Below are 21,199 nucleotides of genomic sequence, written 5' to 3'. Positions count from 1 at the left end.
ATTTCTCCAAAGAAGATATACAGATTGCCAACAAACACATAAAAGAATGCTCAACATCATTAATTATTAGAGAAATGCAAGTCAAAACTACAATGAGATATCATCTTACACCGGACAGAATGGCCACCATCAAAAAATCTACAAACAATAAATGCTAGAGAGAGTGTGGAGAAAAGGGAACCCTCTTGCACTGTTGGTGGGAATATAAATTGATACAGCCACTATGAAGAACAGTATGGAGGTTCCTTAAAAAAATAAAAATAGAACTACTGTATGACCCAGCAATCCCACTACTGGGCATATACTCTGAGAAAACCATAATTCAAAAAGAGTCATGAACCAAAATGTTCATTGCAGCTCTATTTACAATAGCCAGGACATGGAAGCAACCTACGTGTCCATTAACAGATGAATGGATAAAGAAGATGTGGCACATATATAGAATGGAATATTACTCAGCCATAAAAAGAAACAAAATTGAGTTATTTGTAGTGTGGTGGATGGACCTGGAGTCTGTCATACAGAGTGGCAGTCAGAAAGAGAAAAACAAATACCGTACGCTAACACATATATATGGAATATGAAAAAAAAAAAAGAAAATGGTCATGAAGAACCTAGGGGCAAGACAGGAATAAAGACACAGACCTACTAGAGAATGGACTTGAGGATATGGGGAGGGGGAAGGGTAAGCTGTGACAAAGTGAGAGAATGGCATGGACATATATTTACTACCAAACATAAAATAGATAGCTAGTGGGAAGCAGCCGCATTGCACACGGAGATCTGCTCGGTGCTTTGTGACCACCTAGAGGGGTGGGATAGGGAGGGTGAGAGGGAGACACAAGAGGGAGGAGATATGGGAACATATGTATATGTATAACTGATTCACTTTGTTATAATGCAGAAACTAACACACCATTGTAAAGCAATTATACTCCAATAGAGATGTTAAAAAAATACATAGGCTAATAAAATATCTTTTCTAATTTTTCCAACAAACTCTGAAAGGTTAAGATAGCTAAAGAGTTTTTTACTATTCAAGATAGACTATATTTCCCTATGTATTAAATGTGCTTATTCTAGAGATAGTTGTAAAAACACCCAGCAAAATTTTTACCTGGCAACAGAACTATTCAAGTTTCATGAGATACAGAAAAACACAGTAATTCGCCATACAGAAATAAATCTATATGTGTCTTCTCTGTGAATTAAACAAGAGTAGAGCCAAGACTTTCACTTTGTTTCAAAGAAATTAATTCTCTTATTTTTTTTAGGTCAATAAGATGATCTACGTAGATTAACTACATTCAGAAGATTTCTCCCTATATTTAACAGCTTTTCTTACAGCCACCTTCTTCCCTGTTTATGAACCAGTGCATTGCTGGGAGGAGAAGCAACAGCAGCCAGCAGCATCTCACCACGTGGCCCACAGGTAGCAGCACTTCCACAAAGGAAATGACATACGACAACCACAAACAACTTCCTGCCTGTAGTCCTCAAGGTCAGCATGGGGCTTCTTGGTAGCCCTGTTTAAGTTCTTAGTTTAAAGCTTCCTGTGCATTCTGATCAAGAAGAGTCTCTCTTTAACTTCTTAGACCTCTTTTATTGTCTATCAACTCATACTACTAGGTAACCTCTCTTAATTCCATGGCTTTAAAAGCCATCCATATCCTAATGACACTATATATATCCTAAGGGTATATATATATATATATACAGCCCTTACTTTTGCTGTGAGCTCTAGTCTTGTATCTCTAAATGGCCTATTTAACTCCTCTACTAGAATATTTAAAAGACATCTCACCCTTAACGTGCTCATAACTCTAATTCTTGATTTTTTCCCCGCTAGACTTGTTCTTTCCCCTCAATAAATGTAAATAGTAAATATTTATGGAATGCCTACAAGCACTGAATACAACACTGGTCATAGACCTCATAAAGCTTATATTCTAATGCAGGGAGACAGATAATAAACAATCCATCTATCCTTCCTTCCTTTCTTCCTCTCTCCCTCTCTTCCTCCCTTTCTCTCCTTCTCTCTCTCTTTCTATGTATTTATTATCTTGAGACAAACAATTCTTTATTTCTACCTACCTACCTACCAACCATCAGACACTGATAAATACTAACAGGAACACTAATGGCAAAGTAAGGGGGAAAGCAAGTCCTGAGGTAGGGGAGGATGCTAGTGGTTATTATTTTATACAGTAGTCAGGTTATCAGAGATCTGAAGGAAGCGAGGAAGTAAACCACATGAGCATCTTGAAGAAACATGCTCTAGGCTGAGAAAACAGCAAGAGCAAAGGCTTTGAGTTGGGAGTATGCTTGGCATATCTGAAGAATGAAAAAGGAGGTTAATGTGGCATGAGTGGAAAGGGTGAGGAGGAAAGTGGTGGGAGATGAATTCAGAGAGGTAGCACAGCTAGATCACTGAAGACTTTTTAGGCATTTGTAAGGACTTTAGCTTTTATACCATTCACCCAACTGGAGTCATCACTGTTTTCTTTTTTTTCACACCCTAGATCCAAGCCATCAGTAAATTCCAGGATATTCATAGCTGTTTTGTTCACTGACATAGCCCCAGTGTCCAGGACACAATCTGACATACAGCATACCTTGAGAATATTCGTTGAATGAGAAAGCAAACCAGTCTTAAGTCTGGTCTTACAGGTGAGTTACCCCTTGGAATTAGCTACACTGCCTCTGGAAGCACCTGTCAGAAGGTGCTTATTTTCTGTTGTATGAACACCACACAACAAAGGGAAACTCCTAGTCGCCATCATCCTAAGTGTCTGCATGAAATATACACATGATCCTGAAACTCAGTTTAACAGAACTTTCTTGAAGACTACAGATTCTCAGTTTCTCTAGTCTCTTAGATGAAGGTACCAATTTGGGTCAATCAACATTTTCTAAACACTTACTATGTTCAATATGGGCTGTATATTACTGGCCCATCTTCTCAAAACCAACAATCATCAGCATGATACATTCATTTACATTTATAGTAAATTCTTTTTCCCAGATCTAACCAAAAATTTTGAAAGTCAAGGTTGACAAAATTTAAAACAGTAAACATACAGATAACTTTTTTTGTTGGTCCTCAAAAGTGTTTTTTTTTTCTTTTGTTTTGTTTTGTTTTTTTGTGGTACACGGGCCTCTCACTGTTGTGGCCTCTCCCGTTGTGGAGCACAGGCTCTGGACGCGCAGGCTTGGCGGCCATGGCTCACGGGCCCAGCCGCTCCGCGGCACGTGGGACCTTCCCGGACCGGGGCACGAGCCCATGTCCCCTGCATCGGCAGGCAGGCTCTCAACCACTGCGCCACCAGGGAAGCCCCAAAAGTGTTTTTTGTTTGTTAGTTTGTTTTGTTTTACATCTTTATTGGAGCATAATTGCTTTACAATGGTGTGTTAGTTTCTGCTTTATAACAAAGTGAATCAGTTATACATATACATATGTTCCCATATCTCTTCCCTCTTGCATCTCCCTCCCTCCCACCCTCCCTATCCCACCCCTCTACGTGGTCAAAAAGCACCAAGCTGATCTCCCTGTGCCATGCGGCTGCTTCCCACCAGCTATCTATTTTATGTTTGGTAGTGTATATATGTCCATGCCACTCTCTCACTTTGTCACAGCTCACCCTTCCCCCTCCCCATATCCTCAAGTCCATTCTCTAGTAGGTCTGTGTCTTTATTCCTGTCCTACCCCTAGGCTCTTCATGACATTTTTTTTCTTAAATTCCATATCTATGTGTTAGCATACGGTATTTGTCTTTCTCTTTCTGACTTACTTCACTTTGTATGACAGACTCTAGGTCCATCCACCTCATTACAAATAGCTCAATTTCGTTTCTTTTTATGGCTGAGTAATATTCCACTGTATATATGTGCCACATCTTCTTTATCCATTCATCCGATGATGGACACTTAGGTTGTTTCCATCTCCTGGGAGATAACTTTTTCAATTAAGATAAGTAGGATGTGAATTTTCTTTTTCACACTGGAAGCAAGTAAAACGCATCTACACACACAATTACCAAAATAAAATAGAACCTCTGGCATGTCTGCTCCTGTATTTCCACTCTTCTGGCATGGCTCAACTCACCTTGTCAAAGTGCTGCTGCAAGATGCTTTTCATCTGCACCCTTTCAGCAGTCTCTGTTCCTGAACCAGTATTCAAACACCTTGAGAGGGTCCCAATTTCCTCTTCAGCATCCTCTCCAAGAAAAATCCGCTCATCTAAATTCCCAACAGATAAAACATACTCCTCATAGGCCTTATTGATGGCTTTACTATAGGGGAAAAAAAATAGGCAAAATGTATACTCACGGAACTGCCATTTCAGTTGTTTTAGGCTACTTGTTTCATTTTTTTCATTTACTAAAAATTCTAATAATTTTGTAAAAGTTAAGTTTTAGTGGGATCACTGTTAATTATAAAAACTGAGGAGTATAAAATGCACGCTTGCTCCATTATGCTCATGCATTGTACAGTAAGTATATTTTGGTGACAGTATTTCAGGATGGGTATCCTGTACCAAGCTGCCTGGTAGGTACAGCTTCTGGTGAGAAGCCTAATTATCTTTCTTAGCTGCTCCAGGCAAGTTTGAAGACCTAAGTACTTCCACATCATCATTCTTCCCCTGTGTAGTTCCAAAAGAATTTCTTTATTTCAAAAATCATGATCCAAAAGCTTAACTATTAAAGCTTTAAAGAACGGCCATACAGTTTTCAATAAATCTAAAACATGTGCTTCGAGTAATAGTTGACAGAATTTTTTACTGCATCCCTATATTCTGCCACAAGACATATTCTAAATTTCCAGGACACAAACAATAAAAACATGAAACTCGGGCTTCCTTGGTGGCACAGTTGTTAAGAATCCGCCTGCCAATGCAGGGGACACGGGTTCGAGCCCTGGTCCGGGAGGATCCCACATGCCGCGGAGCAAGTAGGCCCGTGAGCCGCAGCTGCTGAGCCTGAGCTCTGGAGCCCGTGAGCCACGGCTGCTGAGGCCTGCGCGCCTAGAGCCCATGCTCCGCAACAAGAGAAGCCACCACAATGGGAAGCCTGCACACCACAATGAAGACCATCCCCTGCTCGGCACAACCGCGCGCAGCAATGAAGACCCAGCGCAGCCAAAATAAATAAATTAAATAAATTAAAAAAAAACAAAAAATCATGAAACTCTGAGGTTTCCTTGGTACATAATTTAAAACATTAAAGTACGTTTATAACAGAAGTACTCACAAACTCTCTCCAAAATTCCCAGGTTCTAGAAAACCAGTAAGATTTTCTTCTTTTCCCTTAAGGAGCTATGATGAAAGAAAAGATCCTTAAGTCATCGTATTAAATCAAGTCTTTGCCCAGAAGATATTTTCAAATTACTTCTTTACTACTTACAAACCTTTTTTTCATAAAGTTTCCTAATATAGGGTTTCCAGAAATGTTCCTTTATTCCCTTTGCTTCCAAAACTAGGCCGTCATGTAAGGAACAGAGTTTCTCAATGACACAAGGTGGGTCGGAAGAAGGTTTAGAATCCTTAGCGTGAAAATCTTCAGATAGACCTGTGATGGGTAAAATCATAGAGATAGCAGGTAGCATTCCATAAACCAAACTGTAATAAACTAAACTATAAATAATAGAGAGTCTAATCAGCACTTGAGTTAGCATATGAGTGTACAGGAAATAGTGTAAGGGCCTAATTTGACTCTATTTAAATATACTTCAAAAATAGCAAATAGAGGTAAAGCGTATCACTGCTCAAAAGATTTCAGTTATTCAGTTATCTACCTGGAGATGGTTAAAAAAGAAAAACTAAAAAAATAATTTAGTATATTGCTATAAGATCTAAAAACCAGAAAAATAAAATTTTGCCAATAAGCGTTACATTCAAATAAAAAATAGCACTTTGAAAAAAATTACTGTTCAAAGTACACACTCTTTATATACTTTGATTTAATTATATTATATGTATTTATCATGTTAATTTACAGCCCTTGTTCTAGATTCAATGCAAGAGAAATAAAGAAGAGGGGATAAAATGAAGGGAAGCAGCTATATAGAAATATAAAAGGGAGTTAGGAAAGAAATAAAAGAAAGGACAGAATACAGAGAACATTAAACTTACCAAACCAGAAGCAACTGAAGTAATTAACTCCACTGACTTTAAAAATCTACCTTGAGATTCAGACAAGCTGAAATTCTAATTGTAACCACCCCACAACTAACAATCACTCAGAATCCTACCAAGTTATTATTCAAATAGCAGCAGCATTATATAATAGCTCAATAAATACTTTTTTTTTTTTTTTTGTGGTACGCGGGCCTCTCACTGTTGTGGCCTCTCCCGTTGAGGAGCACAGGCTCCGGACGCGCAGGCTCAGTGGCCATGGCTCACGGGCCCAGCCGCTCCGCGGCACGCGGGATCCTCCCGGACCCGGGCACGAACCCGCGTTCCCTGCATCGGCAGGCGGACTCCTAACCACTGCGCCACCAGGGAAGCCCAATAAATACTTTTTAATATTTGCTTTATACATAATTGGTCTCTTACTGTATATCATTCATAGAAATTATATACCTTAAAGCCTACTAAATGGATAGCCAAAATAACTATCATTTCCAAACACCTTTTAGTTTAGAGTTGAAAATTCATTTTACTTATTTTAGAACCATAGCTACTCCTCTTCTATAGAAAAGATCTGAAATGGAGATTCTTTCAATAAATCTGCTTTGACCTCCTCCTGTGTGTCAGCCATGAAACTTGCCAATGTAGAAAACCACCGTCAGCTCTAATGTCATCTTCGCTACTCCAGGTTTTTAAATTCCTTCTTCTTGTTGAATATATATTTCAGAAACTTCTAAAGTTGTCATCTAAGACTTTAAACTTTGTGATATTTGCAATTTCTTTTTCCATAAATATTTTTACAGAGAGCTCAACTCCTAGTTGTAAGTACTCTGGTGATGAAGCTTTGAAAAGCATTTATGTTCTCTGATGCTAGGAAAGCTATAGTATGTGTACAACTCCCAACAGTAAACATAATGTAGAAATGTGAGTTGTCTGATAGTCTTTGATTTACAAACTTACCTTTAAAATTAGGGTTCACAAGTTCTTTACGATTGGAACATTGAAGGGCATTTCCATAAACTAAGTCCAAAGCACACAGCAGAAGATGATAAGAATTAACCAGATCATCACTAATCATGGGGAAATTACCTACAGGATTATAAACAATTATAGAGTTAAATTTGCATCAACTTCACAATATTTTTAAAATAATTTCTTCCTTTAGTTAAAATGACATTATACAACAGTGTACAAAGCTGACTCAAGAGCTACAGAAAGTGTTTTGGCAAATTCACAGTTTGAAATATTAAACTCTTAGAAATTTATTAAACTAGATAGATAAGAGTAAGACTAAGAAGCCCGCCGGCCACAACTAAGACCTGGCACAACCAAATAAATAAATTTTAAAAATAAGTATTTTTAAAAAAAGAGTTTAAGAAAAACCAAAACTTTACTATAAATGCCATTCATTAATAGTCATTAAATAAGCATTTATTAAATGCCTAATAGCTGATCAAAATTTTATCATAATTGGTTTTTCTTTTGAAAATTCTGAACACAAACAACTTCATAAATTATCTCAAGCTGTTAAGAAATTGTTTGGTATGAAAATATTTTTCTGTCAAGAAAACTGGTAGAAATGCTTAGATGGGAAAAGCTGAAAAAATGATTAATGTAATTATTTTTTCATGTATGTATTTTAAAAAGACCAGAAACTATAATCAGACTCCTAACAGTAATATTTTAAATACTTTTTGATGTAGTAATACAAGCTCATATAAATTAATGCAACAGGACCACAATAAAAGATATTTCAGTTCTAGAGCTAGTATCCCAGGAATAATTGTTGATGCTTGGTAACAAAAAAATAAACCAAAACCTAAACCTAAAGAAACATGTCATTTCTGTAGTTCTGGTTTAACTCTAACATTGAAAAGAGTTTTTATAGGCAGTTAAAACAGTTTTATTATTCTTAGAAATTAAGGAATATTTCTAGATTTTTTTTGTATCTTTAAGCATTAAACACTGCATATATATGCTTCATATTGATTTTACACTCTTATAACATCAGATGAATTCAACTTAAATAGCTAACATACATCTGAAGAATTATTTCTAAACCTTGACATTTTCACACTAAATGACTACCCAAATGCATACACACACACACTCACACTACTCTGTTTCAGGCTGTTTTCTCTCCTTTCCTCTAAAGAAAGTTACCACTTACCTCAGCATAGCAGGATAAGCAATTCTTTTTTTTTTTTTTAATAGATGGAAATATTTCAACAAATCAATTTAAATGGATTAAAGAGAAAAAATAGTTTTCTGCTGCCAAAAAGACAAATGATAATTAATAGGCTAAACTTTGCATTGATATAACCAAACTAACTTGCATGGTTTCACAAAAAAGATGCTTAATATTAAAATATACTCAATTCCTCAGATGTAAAACAGGAAGTGGTACCTACCAGTTTCAAGCTACAAAGCCCTACACACTGACAAGCCTAAACTTGTCGCTGGTGTTGTACCTGCCACGGAAGGAAGTAACTGGCAGCACAGTGACTTCTAACAAAAATCTGAAATGCCCCTAAAGATCAGAACCTAAACGCCAGGACTCTCCCATCATGACATACTCTACATTTCAAATCCTGACTTTAGAAATAAATCTCACTTCGTGAGATATTTTATCTTTCAATCAACAAAGATAATCTGACTGAAGACTTGGGATAACATGTAAAACAGGAAGTGGCACCTAACAGTCTTCAGTCCACAAAGCCCTTCATGACAACAAGCCCAAACTTGTCACTCGTGTGTACTTGCCATTGGAAGTCAACAAAGATAACAGGCAAAAGTTAGCTTGTTTATCAGGAATGAGATAATCTGGGATGCCCACTGTTGCAGACAAAGTCATGAAAAAGGTGTCTATAAGAGTACACCATCCCCCAAATAACTAAATCAAGAACTGAATAAAACCAACTAAACTACTCTATTGGAAAAGATCCTAGTGAATCATAAACGATCATAGTGCTGGATCGTGGGTAGACAAAGGCTCTTTAGACCAAATAATTATATCGGAATTAATAACAGTAAGGTAAAACTCAAACACTGAGTTAATTGTAGAGACAAAAGCTATGCCACCCCAGTTGATCAAGTGAGACCAAAACCTAAATAAATACACTTCTCTTCCAATAATTTATATAGTACCAAATACTTACCTCCAAGTATACATATGTCATAAGACATAAAACAGATATAAATCCTAGAAGTCAGATATACCTGCCCACAATCTACTGTCAAGACTAATATCATAACACCAGCCACAGTAAGCCAAGTGGTAGCAAATGTTCCAACCATCATGAAAACAGTTTATATGCTCTTATTAAGCCTTTCTAAATTTCATGCCACTGATCACACCACCTTCATCTCTGCTAAAGAAACATCCAGTGTGATGGAAAGCAAAAATAACCAAGAGCTCATTTTTGACAAAAGAAAGATTTTTCTTTTCAATAAAGCATGCAACTCAGGGAAGGAAGGATAAGTTCTAACCTAACTAGCTAGAAAGGACCAGCTACAATCAGACAAATTGAACTGACACCAAGGGACACATCCCTGCTAGAGGGCCTACACATGCAGCATGAAACCAAGAGCTAAGAGATGTGGATTCAAATCCTAGCTCTGTTTCTAGCAGCTAGTTTCTGGGCCTCAGTTACTGACTCTTTAAATAAGTTGGACAAATGGATCTAATAATGAGAACCTCTTATATTTATGAAATACCTGCCAGCTCTAATAATTCTTTGATTTTAACTTTGCATTTTATTGGGATATCTTAATGGCAAAGGCATTCTATATAATCTATAGAAAAAGCTGTGTAACTGTACTTTCTGCTCTTCTATATATTAGTAAGAATCATTTCTACATAGAAATACAGAGAGGTAAGAACCTGCTGTATAGCACAGGGAACTCCACTTCGCTGTACAGTAGAAACTAACACAACATTGTAAAACAACTATACCTCAATTAAAAAAAAAAAGACACTATGCCTAGGAATAAGCTGCATAAATTTTACACATATTTTATATTTCATTTCAATAAACTTACTGATAGTCAATTCATTCCTGATTAAAAAAATACAGAGAGGACAATAATAAGAATAAAAATGTATTTCACTGAATGCAGACCTTGGACAGGTTAAGTGAGAAGAGGAGGTAGAGAAAATAAGTTGTATCTAAAGGTATTTGATCAAGCATATTTATCTGAACAAGATGTAAAAAGTAATCTGAACTACTCTGAAAACGATCAGTCCCACTCAATTAAATAAGACATGTCTCGTGAAAAATACAGCCCAAGATATAAGCACAGACACACTAATGTGTTTCAGTCCATAATTCAGAGATAATGTGCTTTGGAAAAAATGTTGTGTAAGAACAAAACAAAGGATTTTCCATTTAATGAAGGAAGTTTGGGATACTGTAAAGAATTTCAAAAGACTCTTATGAAAAGGCAATACTTAAAAAAGAACCTGGGACTAAAAGCCTTGAGAAATTTTTCAGTGAGAATCTTTTCCTGATACACATTATAGGTTGACAATAGTAGTACCTGAACTTTTAAATAAACTAATATTTAAATAAATATCACTCTTTCCTTACCTTTTGCATATATAAAAAGCACCCAACAAAAATGGAAAACTTCAGACACGGTACAGGGCTGTCGCCTTTGGGGGAGAAAAAAGTCATGAGATAACAGAAGAATCAGAAAAAGACATGACAAATGACTGTAAACTAGGTGAGAAACAAAACCCACAGTTAGAGGGAGTGACAGCAGATTCATTTCACATGGAAAATGTGCAAGAAGTTCTGCTCCAACCAAATACTGGTAAGGGAATAGCTGGGAGCAAGGGAAAGCACTCATCTTAGAAGAAAATTCTGAAGAGGTGTAAAAGCTTTTGCAGGTCAAGATAAGTAAGGTAGAAAATAAAACGAGTAACAATAGTTCTTCTGATGACATCAGCAAGGCTAATGCTGCTTTAAGACCCATGTATGCAGGCAGATATTCCTCCAACTTTTTTTCCCCTCCACCATAGTTGATGAAATGTAAACCCTCCCTCCCTAAAGACATTCCAGATTATATATCGAGTCACAAATGGATTTTTTTTTTTTTTGGCTGTGCTGCATGGCATGCGGGATCTTACCCCGACCAGGGACCGAACCCGTGCCCCCTGCAGTGGGAGCTCGGAGTCTTAACCAATGGACCGCCAGGGAAGTCCCACAAAAGGACTTTTTTTTTTTTTTTTTTATAAATTTATTTATTCATTTATTTATTTTTGGCTGTGTTGGGTCTTCGTTTCTGTGCGAGGGCCCCCTCTAGTTGCGGCAAGCGGGGGCCACTCTTCATCGCGGTGCGTGGGCCTCTCACTGTCGCGGCCTCTCTTGCTGCGGAGCACAGGCTCCAGACGCACAGAGCTCAGTATTTGTGGCTCACGGGCCCGTTGCTCCGTGGCACGTGGGATCTTCCCAGACCAGGGCTCGAACCCGTGTCCGCTGCATTGGCAGGGAGACTCTCAACCACTGCGCCACCAGGGAAGCCCCAAAAGGACTTTTTAATGTAAATTCGGGGCTCCCCCTAATTCCTTATATTTCTATCATTAGGAGTACCTGTTGCAGGGAGGAGGAAGGGGGAAAATAAAAGTGTACCTGTTATATTTGCTAAGATGTCTGCTACAGGGAGTTTCAGACCTGTTTTAAACTTGGCTTTTCTACCAAATCCTCTGCCAATGTTTAGGTAAGACATCTGTTGGCTCCATATCCCAATAGCCTTATTCTACCAAGGTGCTTTGAAGAGGAGAATCTGAAGACTGGGGTTTAGTTCCCGCACTGTCATTAGCTAAGTACACTTGCTCTCCATGTGCCTTAGTCTCTCCATCTGCTAAAAGATCATTCTACTTGGGTATAATACTGTATTTCATTCACCAGTCGATGGCAAGGATTAAACATCATTGCCCTGCTTTAAAAAGTAGCCTCCCCACCATAGGCATGTGATAAACTACCTAGTTTTGATACCTAGCAAGATAAAAGTCAAACATTTTAGAAGCCATTCTAACTTACAGTTATAAGAAAAATAAGTCCTAGCGATGTAATGTACAACATAAATATAATTAACACTGCTGTATGCTATATATGAAAGTTAAGAGAATAAATCTTAAGAGTTGTGATCACAAAGAAAAATTTTTTTTCTATTTAGTTTTGTATTTCTAAGTGAGATGATGGCTGTTCACTAAACTTACTGTGGTCATCATTTCATGATGTATGTAAGTCAGATCATTATGCTGTACACCTTAAATTTATATAGTGCTGCATGTTAATTATACCACAATAAAACTGGAAGAAAAAAACAACACTCAAGCCACTCCAAAAACTGGCTCTAGAACTCTAGAACAAACTTAACCTGCTTAGCCAAATTTCCTCCTACTTTGCTGCTTCGGTGTCTTCATTCTTCATCCTCTGCATAGAAGGCTACCTGTATCTCCAAATTCACCTATCAAAATCCTACCCATCCTTCCAGTCCTATTTCTGCCTACTCCATGGAACCTTACCTAACTGTCTTATACAGAGTGGCTTATTTTTGCCCCCAAAGTCCTACATTTCTATTATCTTTTGCACTTATACATGCCTCTCCCTGACTATACTTACTGTAAGCTCTCAAAAGACAGTGACTCTGGGTTTTGGTTTTTTTTTTTAACATTTGTATCCTACATACAGTAAGCTCTCAATAAATACTCAGTGAGAAATTTTCAAAGACCAGTGTGTGAGATGCAATACTGAGTCGTGGTGAAATACACGGGTTCTGCAGGCAGACTACTTAAGTTTCAATAAGAGCTCCACACTTACTGTGTGACCTTGGCCAAATTACTTAACCTCTCAAAGGCTTGTTTCCCCCCACGTGTAACAACAGTATCAACCTCATAAAGCCATGGTAATGATTAACTGAAGTAATACATGCTTAAGTCTTAGAAGAGTCCCTGCCCCATAATAAATACTCAGTAAATGGTATACATTACTATTACTAATATTAGCCAAAAGTACTAATAAAAAGTATACAGGGTGATATAGATGTAAAATTTTTAGGTAAACTTATTAGAATTTTCTGAATTAGAATTAAGTAGTCCATACACCCTAATAAATATCAAAGCAAATACAATCTGAAATCATTTTTACAACACTTCAGAGAAAGAAGATATTCTATATCTTTCTATAAATGATCATATCAGCCTCACTTAGACTCAGAAACAAGCTTCTATCCAAACTTTAGAATACTTAATTATAAATAGCCAATTCCCTAAAACTGCAAGCAAACTAGACCAGCTGCTTCCGTATCAGTGGGGTCAAGTATATAAAAATGAACATCGTTTTATTTTTTAAAGCTGCTCACTTACTGTAAACATCCTTCACAGTTTGGGAACATTTTTATATTGAAAGAGAAGCAAACATTATTCATTCAATTACAATAACTTCTTTTCCCCTACTTTTCTTGTCAACATTTTTCTAGTTCTATTTTAAGAACAAATTTTCATTTCTACTTTATGAAAAAAACTTTCGTGATAAAAGTAGAGAATTTGTATCCCATAATTGCCCTTATCTACCAGGAAAGATGGAAAACGTCGAGCCAGAATAAGTTTACAGATTTGGACACATAGTCAGAAGCAGAATTTCATAATAGTTTCAGTTTTCAGTTCCACTATTCTCCCCCCAATCCAGTTTCTCTACTTTTCACAGGTTGTAAACATCAAAATACATAGAGAAGCCTTTTCAGGGGGATTTTTTTACTATTCAGTTTGACATAAAAGTCAAATAAAGAAATAGTCTATATGTATTATAATATGTAGAAAATAATAGAAATAGCCAATATCATCGATAATAGAAAATTAAGTAGTCATATTCTATACCCAAGATTGCTAACTGGTGAGAGTATCTAAGGTCTGATTTTTGCATTTTCGGTTGTTTAAATGAACAGGGAAAGTTTATAGAAACAGAGATTCCACACATTTTGCAACGTGAAAGAAGCCAAACTCTTCAGAGCTAACATACAATGAAAAGCAAGAAATTATTATTGGAAAGAAAGATTACTTATGAAGTCACATTTGTTTCTTAAGACCAGCAAAATAAACTGAGGGACACAAACTAAGGGATCAAAACTGTAGTACAGACAAACGTGTATTCCTGCTTAACAAATATAAAAACATACCGCTGTTTTCTTCCTCTTTGTTGACGAGGCTGCTCCTCTTGAGGATATTTAAAAATGTCCTGAAAAATGGGTTCATATTTCTTAAAGATTACAGCAGAAACAGTGAAGTTTCTTTCTAATCTCTCAGTCCGTTCTCTGAACTGTGCGGGTAGGTTTGCCATGTCTTCCCATTTCTTCATCTTGTGAAAAAATTCAATTAAGCTGATATTAAAAATAAAAAATGAGATTTTTTTTTGTAATTAACACAGGGTAAAATATACAAATTAGATAATTAAAAGTAATTGAAATTAACTCATTAAATTATATTACTTTTAGACAGTGATATAAAATCACAACTCATGCCTCTCTGGCTAATCTCACAGATTGGTTTATTTCTCTCATCTTCCAAATCTAATTTCCCTAATCTCTTTTCCTGAGATTACCTAAAAGTTTAAAAAAAATATGAAATACATATCAATACAAAAGAAGTGGAAAATAAGTAGTTAACCAGAGAACATAACCAACATTCATGTAACAATTGCCAGATTTAACAAATATAAACATATCAAATACATTTTGCCATGTTTGCTTCAGATTCTACAGAAACAGCCAGTTCCCTTTGGACTCTTCTTCCCCAAAGATAAGCACCACTGTATAGTCTGAGTCTTCCCATCCGAGTTTTTACACTTACTGTGTGATTATATATGTACCCATAACAGTTTAGTAGTATCTTTTGTATGTGTGGTTTTAAATTTTTATATAAATGGTATCATACTGTAAGTAGCATTCTACAACTTGTTTTTTCATTCAATATGTTTATGAGATTAATGTTGCTACGTGTAGATCTAATTTTTAATTGCTAAAAATATTCCTTCATATGAACTACCATGTCTTGCGTTCATTCCCCAACCAATGGAAATTGAGGTTTCTAATTTTTCACTATAACAAAAATGCTGTAATGAACACATTTCTGTACTTGTACGCTGAAGTTTCTTTAAGAACTACCCTGAGAAGCAGAATTGCTGAGTCAGAGAATATGCATCTTCAACTTTACTAGATACTGCCAAATTTCCCACTAGAGTGACTGTGCCAATTTATACTCTCTCCAATGTACACCAGCAATACAGAGTTCCTATTTCCCTACATAATGACCAAACTTGGTATCGTGAGACTCCAAATTTCCCCAATCTGATGAGAATGAAATATTACCTTATTTTTACTTCGAACTTCCTTGATTACTTGTGAGACTGAACATCTTTACCTACATGTATTAGCTATGTGAGTTTAGGCCTTTGTGAAATCATATACTTTTCCCATTTTTTAGTAGCTATTTGTCAATTATTTAACTATTTGTTAGTAGTCCTTTATGTAATTCTGGATACTAATCTTTTGTTACACTGTAAATATCTTTTCCCAATCTGCTCTTTCTTTTTAATTCATTTAGTCCATTGCTGCAGAGAAGTAAATAATCTGAACCCATAGGTAAAAATTTAAAAACAAAAATTGAGCTTTCGAATTGGAAATAAAACTGAAGTCTGAGATATTACTTGCATTAAAATATTAGGTAAGCTTAGCTTACTAGAGTTTATAATGATGATTCCATAATTTGACCTTTGCTTCTAAAGTCCCTTGTCTGTCATTTAACTGGATGAGTCTGACTCCACTTTTCTTCTTTGTAATGATTATACTTTGCACCTTATTTAAGCCCACTTCTGCAGGTTTACAGCCCAGGTGTTCAACTCTTTACACGCTGCCTCTTGTTCTTAGGCCTAAATATAACTCAGGATGGAGTTCAAGGTTAATAAATAGACTCCAGCTAAAAGATTACATTTGTTGTTATTTTAATAGTAAGTGATTTTTTTTTAAACCACTAGGTCCATAAATTTTGACAGTGGCACTTCCTCCAAAATGCCCAACATCCTTTTTCCACCAATCTTTAATAAGCCAAGAGAAAATTAACCCAAATGGCACAAATAATAAATGTAATCAATTCAGTTATACAACAGATAGAAAAAGCAATTTCTGCCTCCTCTTTAGATACAAGTCCAGTACATGTAGTTCTCAGTTTAATACCATATAATATTTACTTTTTCAATTTAGAGTATCTTTACTTAGAGTTCTCCCAATATTACACAATGATAAGTCATTGTGTAATATTAACCTAGTAGGAATGAAAATGTAATTGATTATCTTAATGTAATTAAATGTAATGATAACCTAATAGTAAACGCTTCATACAAGTACCAAATACATTAAAATTTAATTATTTTTCACCAAAGGAATAAAATATAATGGACACTAACTTAGATGTGGTAAAGAAAAACCATGACCTAACTTCTAAATTTAGCACTCCATAGGTACAAATGCTTGGAAAATGATAAAGAGAAATTCCTACTGTCACTATGCTTTTATATTAGTCACACTCTACAAACTCTGACATAGTTACCTCTGCTCTGAACATCTCAGGATTCTAGTTAAAGATACATAGTTTCCTTCAACTGTCCCTTTGCTTACAGTTGGCACAGATTTTCTGCAAGCCACATATAAGGCACATGCTAACCAATGAAGATCATTTCCCTGTAAAATAAAAGAAAATTGATTTTTAGCTAATGAACTATATATATTTCAGTATGAAAAACTCGTTTAAATTCAAAGTGTTATTTATATGTTTGTGGGAAATTGCATTTTCAGTGATGTCCCTGTCCCAAATGCTCTTCGTATAATGTGACACTGACATTCTTCCACGGAGAGGTTGAAGTCTGTGTTCTCTCACTTTGAATTGTCTCAACCAGTACCACAGGTGAAAGTGATGCTATGTAACTGTCAAGATCATAAAAGGCAATACAATTCCACCTGGTGCTCTCTCTCAGGACATACACCGTGGAAGTCCCAGCATGGGAGTAGATCACCTTGGGCAAATTACTTAACAATTGTAGAGGCTCAATTTTCTTACCTGAGGACTGTGAGAATTGAGAAAATACAAGAAATCAAAAGATAAAATTCTATAACCACTATTCTATATTAAATATCATACGAGCTTTATTTTCCAGGGTACACTTCCACGAGACTGACACCCGACATTATTTTACAGCATACCTGACTACTAGTTCCACAAGGGCAGGGATTTTATGTTTTGTGCCTTGCTCTATCCCCAGCACCTACGTAACAGTGTCTGGCCATGAACAGGTGATCAAAAAATATTTGGGAAATGAATGAACATCATTGACTTACTGGGTAAACTGAGCTAAGAATCTGAGATCGAAGTCTTTAAAAAACTGAGAAATCAAACAGTTATTTTTAAAAATAATTTACTAACCATCTATTATTTGTCACTTGCTTATATAACCCTGGGCTTCACACAACTTAACCACTGTGAGTTGAAATAATGCTTTTTCTATCGAATTTACAGGGTTATCCTGAGGGTAAAATAAGAGCTTATTTGGAGGCACTTATGCCCATCACCAAAAAAGAGTCCTTCTCTTTGTCTGCCTACAGGAACCACTAGGAAAGAAACAAGAACATGGCCTATTCAGCCAGATCACCAAAGCATGTGAAAGAGCTTTGTAAACTCCAAAGCGCTATCCATATGAGTGCTTCATGTTCCAGAAACTCGACGTTACCTTATTTAACCATCAGAACAGCTTTGTAAGGTAGGTACAAATATCTCAAAGTAACATACCACAAAATTGAGTTTGGAATGGTTAAGTAAATTGCCCAAAGTCACCTAGGTCTGTCAGGTTCCAAAGCCAGTATATTACTAGCTTCCCCCCCAACCCCGCCCTGCTGCAGATGTAAAAATGGGAATAAGGAACTGAATTAAAATTCTATTAATGCAAGAATAAAAAAATAATAACCTTAGTGAGTGCCACACAGGCAAAAACACCCTCTTATAGTTAAATAACACCTCGGTTAGGCCTTCCCATTCTAAGCCTATTTGCCCTACTCTTTCCACAAACTATTCAACAACTTAAAATCGTATGGCCTGCAGTTTAAATACCACTCACACAGGCAGTCAAACAGCGGATAAACAATGCAGACTTCCGTGTCACTTCCCATTGGCCCATAAAGGGGAGGTGCCTACAGGGTTGAGCCTCACTGGCTAGAATGGCCATTTTCTCCGCTGCAAGCCCCGTCGGAAGAAAGGGACAAAACATGCCTAGATCGCAGCGACTATAAGAGTCCTGGGCAATGTCTGGAGAGACCAATAGGTCCTCAAGGTCGTCGCAGTCCTGACTTCCTAGAGACAAATGCGTGTCTTTATCCAGGCGGGCAGAAAGCCCGTTTCATTTGCGCAGGGGAAAGATTCGTCTTTGTTCACACATACATAAACACAGCTCGAAACGTAACGCTTTTACTCAAACGGAGGCAATGGCCTGGACAAAGGCAATTTGGTACAGTTCAAAAAGAACTGAAGAAGCCCGGAAACGCAGGCGCTAACATCGGGTTAATTTCAGAGCTAATGCAGGCAAGCCCCCGCCCCACCCCATCCCCTTCTGCGTACGGTCTTGACAACTACACCTGTTCATCCTGCCAACAAGGTGCTTGTTTTTGTAATCGGACCGCAGCACGACCTCAGCCTCGCGGTGCTACTTTAGGGCAAGGGCTGTTCCCGCTTCGGAACCGGAGGGGGAAGAGCAGCGAGACAGAGTTCACTTTCAGGGCCGCTACAGAGCTTTTCAAAAGCCAGGTTTCCAGGACGAAGGTTCGCAAAGAGGATTCCCTCCCCGCTCCAGGCTGGGGACCCAGAGAGCCGGGGCCGGCAGGGGCGGAGGGGTCCCCCCTATCCCCCAACCGCGGGGCGCCCGAGCCGGGGAGACAAGGGGCCCCATTCCCGGAGGCGGGGCGGGACCACTAGGCCCGGAAAGCCGCTGGTCTCCTCCCCCGGGGCGCACCTCCAGCGTGTAGCTCTCGCTCATGCTCCTGTAGCTGTCCCAGGCCTCGGCCCGAGCCGCCTCGTCCATGTTCAGGCGGCTGCACAACTCGTCGAACCGCTGTTGGGTCTGAGGGGCCGGCGACCGGGCCGACTGCGCTGCGTCCTCCGCCTCGGCATCCTCCTCCTCCTCTTCATCTGAGGCCGCCGCCGCCGGAAGAGGAGGAGGGGGCGGCGGCGGCGATTGGTTGCCTCCCGACGGCATAGCGCACACCTGGGCGGCGGGGCCTCAGGTGAGCCGAGGGCCTGGGCCCCCAGCCATTCAAACCGCGAAGCGCCCGCCAGTCGGCCGACTGATTGCCGACTGCGTCGCGGCCAACGGCGCTGGGCCACACATCGGTGCCCGTAGTTCCGAGCACGGGTTGATGGGAAATGTGGTCCAGGCCGGGGGCCCACGGGGATCAAAACTCATACGTAGAAAAATCATCTCGCATCGTCTCCCTCGGGTGGAAATAAAAGCGACTTCTCTCCGTTTCAAGTACCTCCTCATCGGGAGACCATTCAGCAGGGCTGTACTGAAGAGAAAACATCCAAGAAACGTTGACATGTGAAGGTTTAGTGTCCAAAGTGTCCCCAGAAATAACACTCATCACCTGCGTGTCCTTATCTAAAAAATAAAGATAATAGAAAGGGCCTGTCTGCCTAAATTCAAATTTCGGCGTCATTCCTAATTCTAGTTCTTTCCTATGTTTTAATTTTATTTGCGACTTTCAAATAATTATTGGATTTTTTTTTTAAAGTAGTAATTCTTTTTTTCCCCATAGGGTGAATTTACATTCACTATAAGTGACATATTTGTCCTACTCTAAGTCACCCAATTGGCTTAAATTTACATTTCCTTTATTTTTATTTTCATTTTGCTTTCTCTTTTCAAATTTATATGAATCACTTTGTTTCCAGTCGTCTTTGATTTCTTAAAGGGGTATGGTATAAAATGTTTTCATGCACGAGGAGCCCTAAGGCATTTCTGGTTTGCTATGGGGTCATTTTCTGTCTTCATTGATCATTTGAACCCAGCCACCATACCGTGAGGAAGCCCAGGTCACTTAGAGAAGCCTGTTGTCAAAGATAAACAAAGCTAGACATCAGTGAAAGGGATGAAAACATTTTATGCAGTCATTCCTGACAGTAGGGGAAAGTGCTGGACTCCTTTCTGAATTGTGCAGAGATAATTGGGGATTTAAAGGGAAAAGGAAAGAGTAGAGATGGGGAGGGAGCAGAGCTCAAGCAAAAAGTTACAGAGGGTTGGTGACTATATATGTGATTAGGCCAAGTGGACCTGCTAGTTATCAATTTGTTGAAGTTAGGATTGTATCCTGCCACAGAGACTGGGAGTCAGAGACTCTGTACTTCCTGATGATTACATATCAAAGGAATGGCTTTCAGGTCATTGAGAAAGACACTCCTGATTTGTAGGATATACAGTTGGTCTGCAGTATACACAGGTTGTGCATCCGCAGGTTCAACCAACTGTGGATCAAAAATATTAAGAAAAACAAAAACAGGGACTTCCCTGGTGGCGCAGTGGTTAAGAATCCACCTGCTAATGAGGGGACATGGGTTCGAGCCCTGGTCTGGAAAGATCCCACCTACCGTGGAGCAACTAAGCCCGTGCTCCACAACTACTGAGCCTGTGCTCTAGAGCCCACAAGCCACAACTACTGAGCCCACGTACCACAACTACTGAAGCCCACACACCTAGAGCCCATGCTCCACAACAAGAGAAGCCACCACAATGAGGAGCCTGCACACCACAACTAGAGAGAAAGTCTGTGCGCCCCAGTGAAGACCCAGCACAGCCAAAAATAAATAAATACGTAAATTTAATTAAAGAAAAAGAAAAGAAAAGAAAAAACACCTCACTGAAAACAAGACTTTCCCTTTTTTTTAAAAAAAAGAACAAAAACAAAACAAACAAACAAAATACATACAACCATTCCAGGAAGTTCCAAAAAGCAAAGCTTGAATTTGTCACGTACCCT

The 21,199-nt window shown here is 38.2% G+C and overlaps 1 protein-coding gene across 2 annotated transcripts in view; it reads right to left on the bottom strand.

The window, feature by feature from the left end:
- Positions 1-19,546, bottom strand: part of RBL2 (RB transcriptional corepressor like 2) — a 47,040-nt gene extending 27,494 nt beyond the window's left edge. The window contains exons 1-9 of one of the 2 annotated variants that reach the window (XM_060288381.2): positions 19,180-19,546; positions 16,734-16,864; positions 14,309-14,509; positions 10,717-10,781; positions 7,088-7,216; positions 5,407-5,567; positions 5,250-5,314; positions 4,106-4,292; positions 3,792-3,956 (exon numbers count right to left, since the gene is read on the bottom strand). In XM_060288381.2, the coding sequence (XP_060144364.1) occupies positions 3,792-3,956; positions 4,106-4,292; positions 5,250-5,314; positions 5,407-5,567; positions 7,088-7,216; positions 10,717-10,781; positions 14,309-14,509; positions 16,734-16,864; positions 19,180-19,422 (1,347 nt within the window). In that variant the 5' untranslated portion in view covers positions 19,423-19,546. The remainder of the gene's footprint in view (positions 1-3,791; positions 3,957-4,105; positions 4,293-5,249; positions 5,315-5,406; positions 5,568-7,087; positions 7,217-10,716; positions 10,782-14,308; positions 14,510-16,733; positions 16,865-19,179) is intronic. The other variant, XM_030832959.3, reaches the window with a different exon arrangement.
- Between the last annotated feature and the right edge of the window lie 1,653 nt (positions 19,547-21,199).

The sequence above is a fragment of the Globicephala melas genome, chromosome 19 (genome assembly GCF_963455315.2).
Source record: "Globicephala melas chromosome 19, mGloMel1.2, whole genome shotgun sequence".
Lineage (NCBI taxonomy): Eukaryota > Metazoa > Chordata > Mammalia > Artiodactyla > Delphinidae > Globicephala > Globicephala melas.
The sequence above is the reverse complement of the archived record's forward strand: the minus strand, read 5'-3'. Positions and strand labels throughout refer to the sequence as shown.